Here is a 13,416-nt window from a genome sequence, read left to right as displayed (position 1 = left end):
TTGACAGATTTTGGAAGTGCATGAGAACACACAATTTTCTCCCTTACTAAAAGGGCGGACATCAGCTGTGCACATCAATACCAGACTCCATCCCACTTCTTCTAAACCATGTGTAAGTTCATTTAGGGAAAAACTAGCCTGCAATATTTTTAAACTTATGTTGCAACCCAAGAATAATTAAGGTGTAACCTACGAATGCGTTTTCGCACAAAATAAAATTGTTAGATTTTGAAAGTGCATGAGAACACACATTTTTTTTCCCTTACTAAAAGGGTGGACCTCAATTGTGCATACCAATACTAGACTCCATTCCGCTTCTTCTAAACCAAGTGTAAGTTCATTTAAGGAAAAACTAGTCTGCAACATCTTTAAACTTATCTTGCAACCCAAGAGCAATTAAGGTGTAACCCACAAAGGAAGTTTTTGCACAAAGTAAAATTGACAGATTTTGGAAGTGCATAAGAACACACAATTTTCACCATTACTAAAAGGGTGGACACCAGCTGTGCACACCAATACCAGACTCCATCCCACTTCTTCTAAACCAGTGTAAGTTCATTTAGGGAAAAAACTGGCCTGCAACATTTTTAAACTTATGTTGCAACCCAAGAGCAATTAAGGTGTAACCTACAAAAGAGTTTTTGCACAAAATAAAATTGACAAATTCTTGAAGTGCATGAGAACACACAATTCTCTCCCTTACTAAAAGGGTGGACCCGAGCTGTGCACACAAATACCAGACCCCATCCCATTTCTTCAAAACTGGGTGTAAGTTCATTTGGGGAAAAACTAGCCTGCAACATTTTTAAATTTATCTTGCAACCCAAGAGCAATTAAGGTGTAACCCACGAAAGTGCTTTTGCACAAATTAAAATTGACAGATTTTGAAATTATATAAGAACACACAATTCTCCCTCTTACAACCTAATCCTATGTGACGAAGTAAATCAATAACAATATTCACCTCTGCAAAACCCCCAATGTCTTGTGCATCGGACGAACAAAAATTATGACCAAAACCCTTCGTTTAGGGCTTGCAAAATTCAGTCCAAAGAAAAGAAGGGTAGAAGGTTTATGGTTTGTAATGTAATGAGTACAACAAAAAGGGGCTTCGTTTGCTAGCTTTATGGGTTGCAATGTGCTGATTAGAAGGGAAGGGGCTTTGTTTTCTTACCTTATGGGTGACAATGTTCAAAGAAGAAGGGAAAAATGGGTTATGTGTGAAGTTTCTAGGTGGGTGCGAAGAAATGGGGTCCGAAAGTGGCAGCTTCTAAAAAGCCTAATAGAATGGAGATTTTCTGTCCAAAAGATCACCCACGAGCGGAATGGAATGTACTTTTTTATTTCCACTAACACTTTTACAACTTAAAAGTATATTAAAAGTTAAAATTAAAATGCAAAAGTTCAATCCACGTTAGGTGGTAAGAGAAGTGATAAAAAAAAGTAGTTACCTGATATTTTCCTTTTGCAAACGTTAATAGAAGGCAGGTTTTGTAAGGTGCACCAATCCCAAAACAAGCAAAACTCTAACCTGTTCAACCACACATTTCAAGCATTAATATAGTAACTGTTTCATCAGCTAAAAGCATTAAAGAATTAATGATGTACCCTTTATTTTGCAAGGGCATCTGCATAAAAATTACTCTCTATGAAGATGTTTGGTGGACTGATATGGAATGAATCCTCTGACTAAAGGCTTCAACCAATGAAATATTTTTCTAAGTATATTTTGTTTTGTTTCAAATAGAGAAGGAAACCAAACCAAAGGAGGAGATAGACACTACAAAAGAAATTAGGTAGACCCTAGGACAATAAGAGAATCAGATAAGGTGCTTGACTGAGTTATTAAGGATTTGTATGTTTTATTTGAGTGAATTGAAGGTGTGAAATAGAAGGGAAACAACACTTTCCATTTTGAATATCCACAGTCAAAATTAATGCTATTCTGTCTTTCAACCAGAGGCTATGCAGCATATCTTAAATGCTGTTGTTGTCAAGAATTGGAATCAAATGCAGAACTCAATTTCTTTTAAAGATAACTGTTTCATGTACTATGCATTTTACAAGAAAAATGCTAGATAACACGATAGTTAATTACACAAACTACATATGAATCTGATTGATTCATAATGATATAAAACTGTTTATTTTTGTATGTTTAAATGAATCTGATCAAACACTAATAAAAAACTGTGTTATTCTATCATCAACTTCATTTAATTACTTTGTATATACTCTATATTTCACTGTTTTAAGATTTTCTTACACAATTTAATTGCAACAAATATATACAACTATTTTAACATTTTTTTTTAATTTATTAGTTTTAATTTGAGTTTCAATATCTTTAAAAGAAATTAGCTATAATTTAAAATAAATTATATCGCTATACAATCTTTTAATTAATATAAGTATAAATTTAATTTATAATTTAAAATGTTTACTTTTTACAACTTTTAACTATAATATGTTTTTTACGTTTAAATTTATTTATTTATTCTAATTTTAATTATATAATAAAATACTAATTCATATAATTATTGATATTCTAATTTGTTAAATTAGATTACCCCAAATTTCTTAACAAAATTATTTTATTGTACCCATCTTATCTCATTATATAATACTGTGTAAAGACATTATTGACCCTAATCTAACAAAAATATCTAATTGAATCGTTTTAAAAAAAATTAAAACTTAATTGGAAAAAAAATAAAAAGACCAAAATTAAATAATTAAAATGAATATGAGGAAAAAATAATGATTTTAGCCTTTCAGCATAAATTAAATATATTTATTACAAATAAAACATTGGGTAAAAATTAGATACATACTTGTGGTAAAAAACCATTTATGATTTTCTCCAAACTTCTATTTCTAGACAGCTAAAGATAAACGATAGATAAAACATGCAAAAATTTATTTTGCAAGATATTGATATATAATGTATACTGATAAAATTTCATAACTTAAACAATTTATTGCCCACCACCAATTTATTGCCAAATATTTCCAAACAACACATGATAAGCAGCATGAGAGAGGAAAAAAGAACTCTAAACTTATTGGAACACACAAGGAAACCATGTTCAATAATTTTGAAGTTGTCCAAGAACAATGGTGTTGAGTGTATCCCTCGTTAAAGGTGACTTAGGCATCACAAACTTGTTATAAACATCTTCCATGGTTGGACGAGAAAGTGGTCTTTCATTCAAACAAGCAAATGCCACTTTTGCAATGATTACCACCTCCTTAACAACTGGCATCACTGGAAAAGGTAATCGTTGGTCCATCACATCCTTCAATAGCAAATTAGCTGTTACTGATGTTGAAGATGGTGAATGCATCAAAGAAATCAAATCTCCTGGGTGATTTCCGATTATTATTTCCAAACAGAGCACCCCAAAACTGAACACATCACATTTCTCATTCACTTCCATTGTATAAGCAAGCTCTGCATATGCATGAAATGATGTTACACAAAAGGTGGCAATGCTTATTATTGAAACAAATGAAGAGTTTCTTAAGATGGAAAAGAGTTAAAGGGCCTAACCTGGTGCAGCATATCCATAAGTGCCTGCAAACGAAGTTAAATTACGTGAATTAGGATTTAGAATCTTTGCTGTTCCAAAGTCAGATAAGCGAGCTTCATATTCCAAATCTATGAGAACATTCTTGCTTGATATGTCACGATGAACAATAGGAGGAGAGCAACCATGGTGCATATGATACAAAGCATTTACCACACCTTTAACAACGTTAACCCTCTTATTCCAATCAAACATTGATGCATGTGTGTCGTTGTTTAGTACTTTGTCCAAGCTGCCACCTTCTACGAACTCATAAACCAAGAAACAATAGCGTGGATGTTCACAAAACCCATGCAACTTCACAATGTTACGATGTTTGATTTCTGTCAGGGTTCGAACTTCAGATGTAAAAGCCTTAAAATCAACAATTTCACTGTCAACTTCAACCTGAAGTTTCTTCACAGCAACAATCTGGCCAGAGGGTAAGATGGCCTTGTAAACACCTCCAAACCCTCCTTTTCCGATGAGATATCTTTCATCGAAATTATTCGTTGCTTCGATGATTGTTTCATGCACTATTTTCCCATCATAATGCAATATAGAAAAAAGATCTCCATTTTTTTCTTCTCTCTCTTGCTTTTTGATTTTTCTTGCTTTTTGCCGATGAATGTATAGTGAAACTCCAACAACAAATAATGCACCCAAAGTAAGGAAGAGTAACATCTTGGTCTTCTTACGATGAGGATTGTGACTCAACAACTGCGGGCAAGGCATCAGCCCAGAAGCATAGCCACACAAGTTTTTGTTGTTCTGCAATGCTTGAAATGGAGCCTTAAGGAAGGCTCGATTGTTAGGAATTGGACCCTCTAATTGGTTATTAGATATGTCAACGTTTGTCAAACTGAGCATATCCTTAAAACTTGAGGAAATGTTTCCGCTGAGATTGTTGTGGGAGAGGTTCAAGTTTTCCAACATCTTCAATTTTCGAAGTGTTGCTGGAATTTTTCCATTCAACAAATTCCAACTAAGATCAAGTTCTCGAAGATGTTGCAGTTGGCTAAATTCAGACGGAATGCTTTCATTTAATTTGTTATGGCTTAAGTTCAAGTGATTTAACTTGAGCAACCTTCCGAGGTGTTTTGGGATTGGACCACTTAAAACATTTGTTGAAAGATCAAAGATCCGAAGTTGCTTTAAGGAACCAATTTCGATGGGAATGTTGCCTGAAAGATTGTTGTTACTTATGGAGAGTTCAAACAACTGGGTCAAGTTCCCAAGTTCTTTTGGAATGTTTCCCGTTAGGCTGTTTGAAGAAAGTTTAAGCCTTTGTAATTTAGGTGCCTGGCCTAACTCTGGGGGTATACCACCGAATAATCTGTTGTATGAGATAACCAGGCTTGTGAGATTATGACATTTGACCCAATTTGATGAAAGGTGACCGTTGAACGCATTTCTACTCAGATCAATGTAGTCCAAATTTGGATACATACCAAAATCATTAATGTTTCCCGTCAACATATTTTCTGCAAGGCTGAGCCTTTTAAGACTAGAGCAGTTCTTCAAACTTGATGGAATTGGGCCAGTGAAACGATTTTCATTGGCTGAAAAATTTGAAAGTGACCCTCCAAGGCAAATATATTGTGGCAAAGGGCCAGTGAAATGATTAGAGCTTAGTTGTAAATTTACTAAATTGGTAAGGTTACTTGTTGCTGCTGAGAAATTTCCGGTAAGTTTGTTCACATAAAGTAATAGGACGGTAAGCTTAGTCACATTTCTGAAGGTAGAGGGAATAGGTCCAGAAAGTTTGTTTTGTGCAAGGTTAAGCTTTTCTAGATTGACCAAGTTTCCTATGGAAGCAGGAATTGAACCAGAAAGCTTGTTTTCAGATATGGACAGTTCGACGAGCTTTGTCAAGTTTCCAAGAGAGGAAGGAATTGACCCCTGTAGTTGATTACGAGTGAGCTGAAGTTTCATCAGATTAGCCAGGTCTCCTATGGAAGAAGGGATTGGCCCAGAAATATGATTTTTTAACAATTTGATTGTTGTGAGATGATGAAGTCCTCCCAAATCCTCAGGGATAGGACCAGAGAGAAGGTTGTTAAAGAGGATAAGTTCTTGTAAATTTGTCAAGTTTCTTAGTGAAGGGATTGTACCAGAGAGATGGTTGGATGATAAATCAAGTGTAACAAGATTTGTCAACATTCCTATTGTGAGGGGGATGGAACCAGAAAGTTGATTTGTTCTCAAGAACAGATACTCCAAGTTATGCAGTGCCCCTATTTCTTGGGGGATGGAATCACTAAAGTAATTATGATCCATTCTCAACTCAGAAAGTTTGGACATGTTACCAAGTTGACGAGGAATAGGTCCACCGAGGTTGTTGTAACTTACATGAAACCTCAGAAGCTTAGGAAAGGATGAGAAGTTTAGATTGAGAAGTGTACCTCTTAGTCCAAGGTTTTGAAGATTTATAGTGCTGATAGAGTTGGATTCATCACAAACTATGCCCTTCCACTTGCAAGGGCTAGTGAAAGTAGACCAAGAAGACAAGGAAACCTGGCTTTGGTTATCAAGGCTGGCTTTCCACTTCAATAGAGCACTTGCTTCAATGTTTTTATCTTCGACAGCTTCATGGCCAAACATAACAGTACCGTTGGATAAAGAAACACCAGAAACTTCCGAGGAAGAGAACCTTAAAAGTGAGAAGAAAAAGGTGACGAGAATAAACTGAAATGTTACAAGCTTTGTTAACATCATGTTGGACTTTGAGGTAAGAGATGAATGCTCACAAAATGGTGTTTTTCCTTTCTGCAGCACTATGTAGTGCAATTGTTGTATTCCTCTCGTCAAGTAGGGTCCATTACTTGAATACTACTGTTTGCTTGAAAAATAGCATGCAGCGAAAAACAGTGTCGTTAATGAAGAGTTCATCTTCAACTTTGCAATTTTATGCTACACCAACTTACTGCTCCTTCATTGTATCTAACACGATTTCCATTCCTTTAAATTTATGCTACACGAATAATGGTCGACATAATAATTTTATGGTACACGAATTTATTTGACATTACTTTTTAATCCAAAATCCCAAAATCATAAAATAACGTAGTTATAATTTCTTTTTATCTTATATAATGTTTAATTTTATCTGATGTATCTGAAATGTGAGTTTGACTGAATCATGTTTGCAACGTATCAACCTTCGTACCATACTTGAACGTTAGATAGTAACACAAGTACATTCACGTTTATTGACTGTACATGAATAGCTTTGTTCAGAACAACTTTACAACTAAAATAGTTTCACCATTTATGAGAATATACGATCCATATCAGCAACATTGGTGAGAAGAGAACATCTGTTTCTGTAGTTTGTTGATTCATTAATTTTGATGAGGTACCAATATTTATTTTCACGTGCTAGAATGAATAGAAAGACAGGTTCCTTAGTTGCAGGACTCAACTTTAAAGTAACACCAATGAATCCATCAATCCATAAGATAATTATTATGTTGACCACACATTTCACACTCACCAAACATCTAATGACAAAATAGAAATCACATATTTTATTTCTGCAAGAGGAAATTTGAACTGCCATTCATTTCGACACATCATTTTCAATTCACAGAATGAATTGCACCTATCACCATCAAAACCTGTTGGTTCCTCTCCGACCAAATTCATCAGTTTTTTTTTTTTCTTTAATTTATATAACTTTTTAAAAGTTTAAAATCAAAACTTTATATCAAATAATAAAATTAGCTATCTTATAATTTCAGCAGAATTAAAGATTTGAAAATCAAACAATCTTTTTTATTTTCTATTTTTTATGGACAATGATACTATGACTCCTATATTTTATTCTTATCCTTTATTTTTTAATGTGACTTAGTATGTATCATTGATTATTGTACCACTATCTTTTTCTTTTAAAAATTCAATTATCCACACTAAATCACCTTAAAAAATAGAAGATAAAAGTCAAAAAAATAGGAGTAGTCAAATTATATTTTTTTTTAATTTTCTATTGTCCTATATATCCATCCTACTACCGAAAGGGTTGTTCAAATACAATCATCAATTTTATCAGATAACAAAAATTACATGTCATTAAGTTTTAGGAATGATGCATTAACAGTACCAAATTTATTATAACAAAAGGAAAAGAAAAATGGTGCATTATTGATCATATGCTATTTCTTTTGTCATTATTCATTGAGAAATGTTAACAGCCAAACAACCATAGATCTGGACCAGAAATTTTCAATTATGTGTGTACCTTTTGCCAATTAAGATGAACACCTTTCAACAAATTATAGCTCACATGCCTTATTTAATCAAGTATGCGGGTACGTTTGGTAATATATTAATTTGTTTTGTAGTCTTTTAGCTATTATTTTATAAATGAATTTTAGAAATTATTTTCAAATATTAATCACTATTTTTTACTTCATCATAAATTTAGTCTATTTTAGTTTTAAATAAGATACATGGTCTTCCTACTTTTAGAAAAAATATATAATTTTGATCCAATCTTTAGTTTTGTATAAATTATTTACTTTATACTTAATTACTTAAACCATGCTATTATGATATCTTAAATGAATGTAGTAAGTCCAAAGTTCCTGAATCTAAGGGGAAAAAATATACATTAAATTGTAAATTTTTTATCAGAAAATGTAGAATAAGAAAATATCTTATTTCAATGTGGAGAAAATAGATGGATTTTTTTTTACTTAAACTTAAAAAATAAAAGGTTAAATATGTTATTGGTCCTTCAAATTTAAGTGAAATTTGTAATTAGTTTATCTTTACAACTTTTGACCAATTTAGTCATTCATTTTTAAAAATGCATAATTTAGTTCTTTTAACCAAATTTTGTAAAGTTTATCTGACATTTCAAGTGCATTTCATGATAGTATTTGAATTATTTATATTGTTTGACACATTTTTACTTCAATGTTAACTCAAATATTGTCATAAAATGCGTTTAAAATGTCAAATAAACTTAACAAAATTTGGTAAGAATAACTAAATTTACGCATTTATAAAGATGAAGGATTAAATTGGTATAAAATTTAGAAGAGTGACTAATTCCAAAATTTATTAAAACTTGAGGGACAAAAAACATATTTAATAAAAAAAAACATCATTATTTATATTTTAATTTCTTTCCTTTACTAACAGTATGGTACCGTTTGGTAGTGGGCCACCTCTACTTGTAGCCCAAACATGATACCCCAAGGACAATGCCGAATTATAGACATAAAAAATGTTACTTTTTAGTGAGTTCAGATAGTATACTACTTTAGATGTGTTAAAAATCTGGTTTGAGTGAATATTATTATAGACAATTTCGATTTTAAATTTTTTTTCATAATCGATAACCAAATCTGACTCTGATTGACGATGAAATATATTTTATTTTGTAATTAAATATAAAAATACTAATGGTGTATAATTACCATAAAATAATATAATTTGGTAAACACTATTTCAACTTTTGAAATATTCAGAATTTTTTTTTTCATTTTACTATCACTATTTTATTTATATTTATCTTCATTTCTTATTTATTTTTCTTTAATCGAAGACCTTCAATTATCATTTTGTTTTTATTTTTCTCTCGTTTCTCCCGATACATTGTATAGATGTGATTCTAATCAATGCAACATTATGTGAATATAAAAAGAAAACTTCTTTATCATCTAAAATTAACTTATACCTAACCTAAGTTTAAAATATACGATAAATATATATTTTTATGTTTTTTCTTATAAATGGTTATTCAGAAATTTTTGCACTCAATCCTCAATAATCATGGGGAATCTAACCGACAGTGTTGGCATAAATAGCCATTTAGAAATAATATTGGATGAAAATAAAAATAAAAGTAAGTATTTTTTATTTTTTTATTCATTTCAATACAAATACCTTTAACGTTTATGTTATTTTTTATTGACACAATCGATTTTCTTATCTTTTTAACATCTTTTATAGTCGCAAAGTATTTCCGTAACTAATTATAGGATTGTATTTTAATATTTATTTTCGTTTTACATTTAATAATGAAAAGTAAATAATAAATAAAATAATGTTTTTTTCTCATTTTCTCAACCATATAACTTATTTTATCAACTTATTACCTCAATTTTTTTTATCTTCCATTTTTTTCCATTCTCTCAGTTTCTTTCCCGAGTTAAACTCTACCAAACAAATCATAGAGAAAAATGTGGTCAAGTGTGGTTACAATCGTTTATTAAGAAATTAACGGCTGTAAATTACAGTATAATTAACTATAATTTCAATGATTAGTTTTTAATCAATATAATAATAATAATGATAATAATAATAATAATAATAATAATAATAATAATAATAATTGTTATTATTATCCTCTTCTCGCTAAAGACACTTTTTTATCCCATGTTGTTCAATGTTTTAGAAAACAAGTAAAAATTGCCCAATCTCAATTTCTATTTTATAATATCAATATAAAATACGAAACTTTTTTTTATTTATATCTTTAACCATTTGTTATCCATGAGAGAGATTGTAGTAAATACGTGCGTTAATAATTACTATTAAAAAGATATATATTTAAATTCTTTTCACAATTTTTTAAATATAAATATATGTTATCACTATATTTGTTAGAATTATAATAAAAGTAATTTCTGAATATCTTTTATTTTTCTTATATTTCTTAAGATTAACAGAAAAAGGAAAGCAGTATTCCCGCAAAGATTTCCCGTAAAGAACACTGTACTTGATCGGTACTATTTCGGTGCGGAACCAGACAATCTCAAGATCTCTCTGTGTCGAACCTCCTCCTGTTCTTCCCTAGACTTCTCCTGGATCTTCTTGCCGTCTGCACTCCGGGGGTGAGGGTACCTGCAGGCACTCCGACGCTCAAGTTAGAGAGTGATCAATATGGGTAGTGATAGGTTAATCAGAAAAGCGTACCTTTACCTGTTCACTAGGCCTTAATTTTCACCAATTTCTTAATGGACCTGTTATTAATATTTGCGGGCCATTTGTATTTGAGGATCGATTCCTTCCTTTTCCGACTGAGGTTGCACGCATCGGTTCTTTCCTTATTGGCAGGAATTGTTCTTCTGTGCCTTTAATAAAGATCAGTTCTTTCCATTCCAAAGTTTGTCCGTCTGTACTTTTCACATATCAGTTCCTTCCTTTTTGGGGTTTGGCCGTCTGTACTTTTCAAATATAAACTCCTTCCTTTCTTGGCCGTTTGTACTTTTCCAATATCAACTCCTTCCTTTCTTGGCCGTCTGTACTTCTCCAATATCAACTCCTTCCTTTCTTGGCCGTCTGTACTTCTCAAATATCAACTCCTTCCTTTCTTGAGGTTTGATTGCATGCTGCCCCTCTGTAACACATGTTCCGCCTGCTACCCCTTGGGCCGGGGTGTACTCGGCCACGAGGCCCAAGAAGTACACGGCCGCTGCGCTTACTGGGCTGCCAGCGTTACGCTGGAACCAAGCCCTCGCGGTTGGGCCATCGTGTGGGGATGCCCCTTTCTGGGCCGGGATCATCTCGGCCAGTTTCCTCTTATTGGGCCGGGTACTACCCGGCCATACACTAACACCAGCCCCCCTAGGCTCGTAGTGAACGAAGTTCACAAGAGGCTATGATGTGCTGCCTTTGGAAATGGTGTCGAGACGTTCCCAACCATATGCGTTTATGAGTCTTGCTTTAATTATGGGGAAAGAGAAAGTATTAACTTGGCTCGCCGTTCGAGGTTGTCTTATCATAATGAGGTGGTTTAGGTGGGAAGTTTCAACGGAGATGTGCCGACAACCGTTGGATGCAGCGAGATCTCATGGTGATGAGGGGGTTACTTTTGTGAGAGTGGTCCACTATAAATAGAGGTGGGGTCTTGATGTTGTGAGGCAAAGGATTCATTTAGGAAGTGAGCCACCACCAGCCGAGCCTTTCCCGTCTGCGCCATCTCAGGTATGTCGTCCTCCTCTGCTTATTATCTTTCCAGTAGGCATAGCGACTCTGAGGAGGAAGGGACCATGTTTGACTCCCCGTGTAGTGATAATGTGCAGAGGGACGATGAGGACTCTGTGGGTGCCGAGGAGTTCTCGGCCCTACGTCACCCGGGGTACGAGTGGGTAGATCCCCGGGTGAAGCTCCCTCTGTCTAGGTTTAGTAAATCTGCCACCATAGTTGATTTTCGTAAGAAGTATGATATTCTAGCTGATACAGTAGACGATCGTGTTATTAGTGTAAAGCGAGCCAGGAGTGGGGATAGTGTATGTCACAGTCAAGAAGGTCATTCGCATGACTTTTTCTACATGTACTCTACCTTAGTCTCTGATTTGCATGTGCGTCTTCCCTTCGATGATTTTACCATGGGAGTGTTACGGGTGCTGAATGTAGCACCCACCCAGCTGCATCCTAATAGTTGGGCGTCCCTTCAGGCGTTCCGACTGGTCTGCCGAGTGTTCTATTTGAGACCCTCCCCGCAGGTTTTCTTGCAGTACTATTGTACGCGTCCGGGGGATTTGGTTAGTTGGTTGTCTTTAGTGGGTCAAAGCCACCAGTGTCTACTCGTGTCTTACACGCAATCTTTTAAGAGGTTTAAGACTGGTTTCTTTAAGGTAGTCATCCGGTCCGCTGGGTCAGGATATTTTTACTTTGAAAATGGCGAGCCCAAATTTCCGTTCTACTGGACCAAACATCCCACCCCCTATCGAGTTTGGCCGAGAGCATCCCTTACCCAGGAGCAGTGGCGGAGTTTTATGTATGCAGGGGGGTGCCTTGGCACCCCCAAAAATTTTGAAATTTTTTTTTACCATATATATTTTGATTTTTTTTTATAGATATTAGTATTTTGATTTTATTTTATTATAAATATTAAATCAAATATTTTATTTCCTTTATAAACATAATAATTAATAATAATAAATAATAAAATATAAAATCAAATATAATAAAAAATAAAGATTAAAAAGATTTATCAAGATATTTTATATTATTTGTTTTCACTATAAATTGTGTTTTTTATAAATTGTTCTCATATTTCATTCTCATTTGTTTTCTTTTATTTCTGAAAAGAAAAAGATCTATTATTTTTTCTCTTATTTCTCCTTTATTCTCTTCCATTCTCGAGGAAGAAAAGAAGAAGGTAATTCTCTATTGTCTCATTTGATAGTGAAATATTAATTCAATAATTTATTTAATGAGCCACTTTTATATGTTTATGCCTTGAATTTCTTACACATTGTTCTCATCTTCCATTCTTACCTATTTTCTTTTGTTTCTGAAGAGAAAAAGATCAATTATTTTTGCTTTCATCTCTCAACTGTTCTCTTCCATCCTCGAAGAAATAAAGAAGGTAATTCTCTATTGTCTCATTTGATAGTGAAATATTAATTCAATAATTTATTTAATGAGTCACTTTTATATGTTTATGTCTTGAATTTCTTACAAATTGTTCTCATCTTCCATTCTTACCTATTTTCTTTTGTTTCTGAAGAGAAAAAGATCAATTATTTTTGCTTTCATCTCTCAATTGTTCTCTTCCATCCTCGAAGAAATAAAGAAGGTAATTCTCTTTTGTCTCACTTGATAGTCAAATATTAGTTTAATAATTTATTTAATGAGCCTCTTTTATATTAATTTTTTATTTTATCAACATAGAAGAAAAAATGATTGTACTGTGTGTTTTTTATAATTGAATTTTAAGTGTGGTTTGATTATCATCGAATTTTATTTTGGTATTTATGTCTCTCAATTTTTTATTAGATTATGATAAATCATTTTTTAGTATTTTTTTTAAATAGGTATATTGATGAAGAATAAAAGAATAGATTCATTTTTTAAAAGTGATAAAAGGGAAGCTACCCGTGAA

General features: G+C 33.0%; 1 protein-coding gene and 1 long non-coding RNA gene across 2 annotated transcripts; one reads left to right on the top strand and one right to left on the bottom strand.

Annotated features, from left to right (window-relative positions):
* Window positions 1-2,951: 2,951 nt before the first annotated feature.
* LOC114169223 (uncharacterized) lies at window positions 2,952-5,925 on the bottom strand. The gene is made up of 2 exons (XM_028054276.2): window positions 3,554-5,925; window positions 2,952-3,454 (listed from the first exon to the last, which is right to left on the bottom strand). Exons 1-2 carry the CDS (start codon window positions 5,871-5,873, stop codon window positions 3,090-3,092), a joined length of 2,685 nt encoding a protein of 894 aa, XP_027910077.2. The 5' UTR covers window positions 5,874-5,925; the 3' UTR covers window positions 2,952-3,089.
* Window positions 5,926-12,799: 6,874 nt separating this feature from the next.
* LOC146880921 (uncharacterized) lies at window positions 12,800-13,416 on the top strand. Its single transcript, XR_014986354.1, has 3 exons — window positions 12,800-12,900; window positions 13,042-13,110; window positions 13,349-13,416. It is a non-coding gene; the product is annotated as an uncharacterized LOC146880921 (long non-coding RNA).

The sequence above is a fragment of the Vigna unguiculata genome, chromosome 11 (assembly GCF_037176805.1).
Source record: "Vigna unguiculata cultivar grain cowpea cultivar isolate G323 ecotype 2 chromosome 11, ASM3717680v1, whole genome shotgun sequence".
Classification (NCBI taxonomy): domain Eukaryota; kingdom Viridiplantae; phylum Streptophyta; class Magnoliopsida; order Fabales; family Fabaceae; genus Vigna; species Vigna unguiculata.
The sequence above is the reverse complement of the archived record's forward strand: the minus strand, read 5'-3'. Positions and strand labels throughout refer to the sequence as shown.

Excerpts from the sequence above, each read along its gene's own strand:
- LOC114169223 (XM_028054276.2), bottom strand. The coding sequence starts at position 5,873 with ATGTCCAAACTTTCTGAGTTGAGAATGGATCATAATTACTTTAGTGAT. Across the intron at positions 3,455-3,553 it reads TTATGGATATGCTGCACCAG|AGCTTGCTTATACAATGGAA; the intron begins GTTAGGCCCTTT and ends ATGCATATGCAG.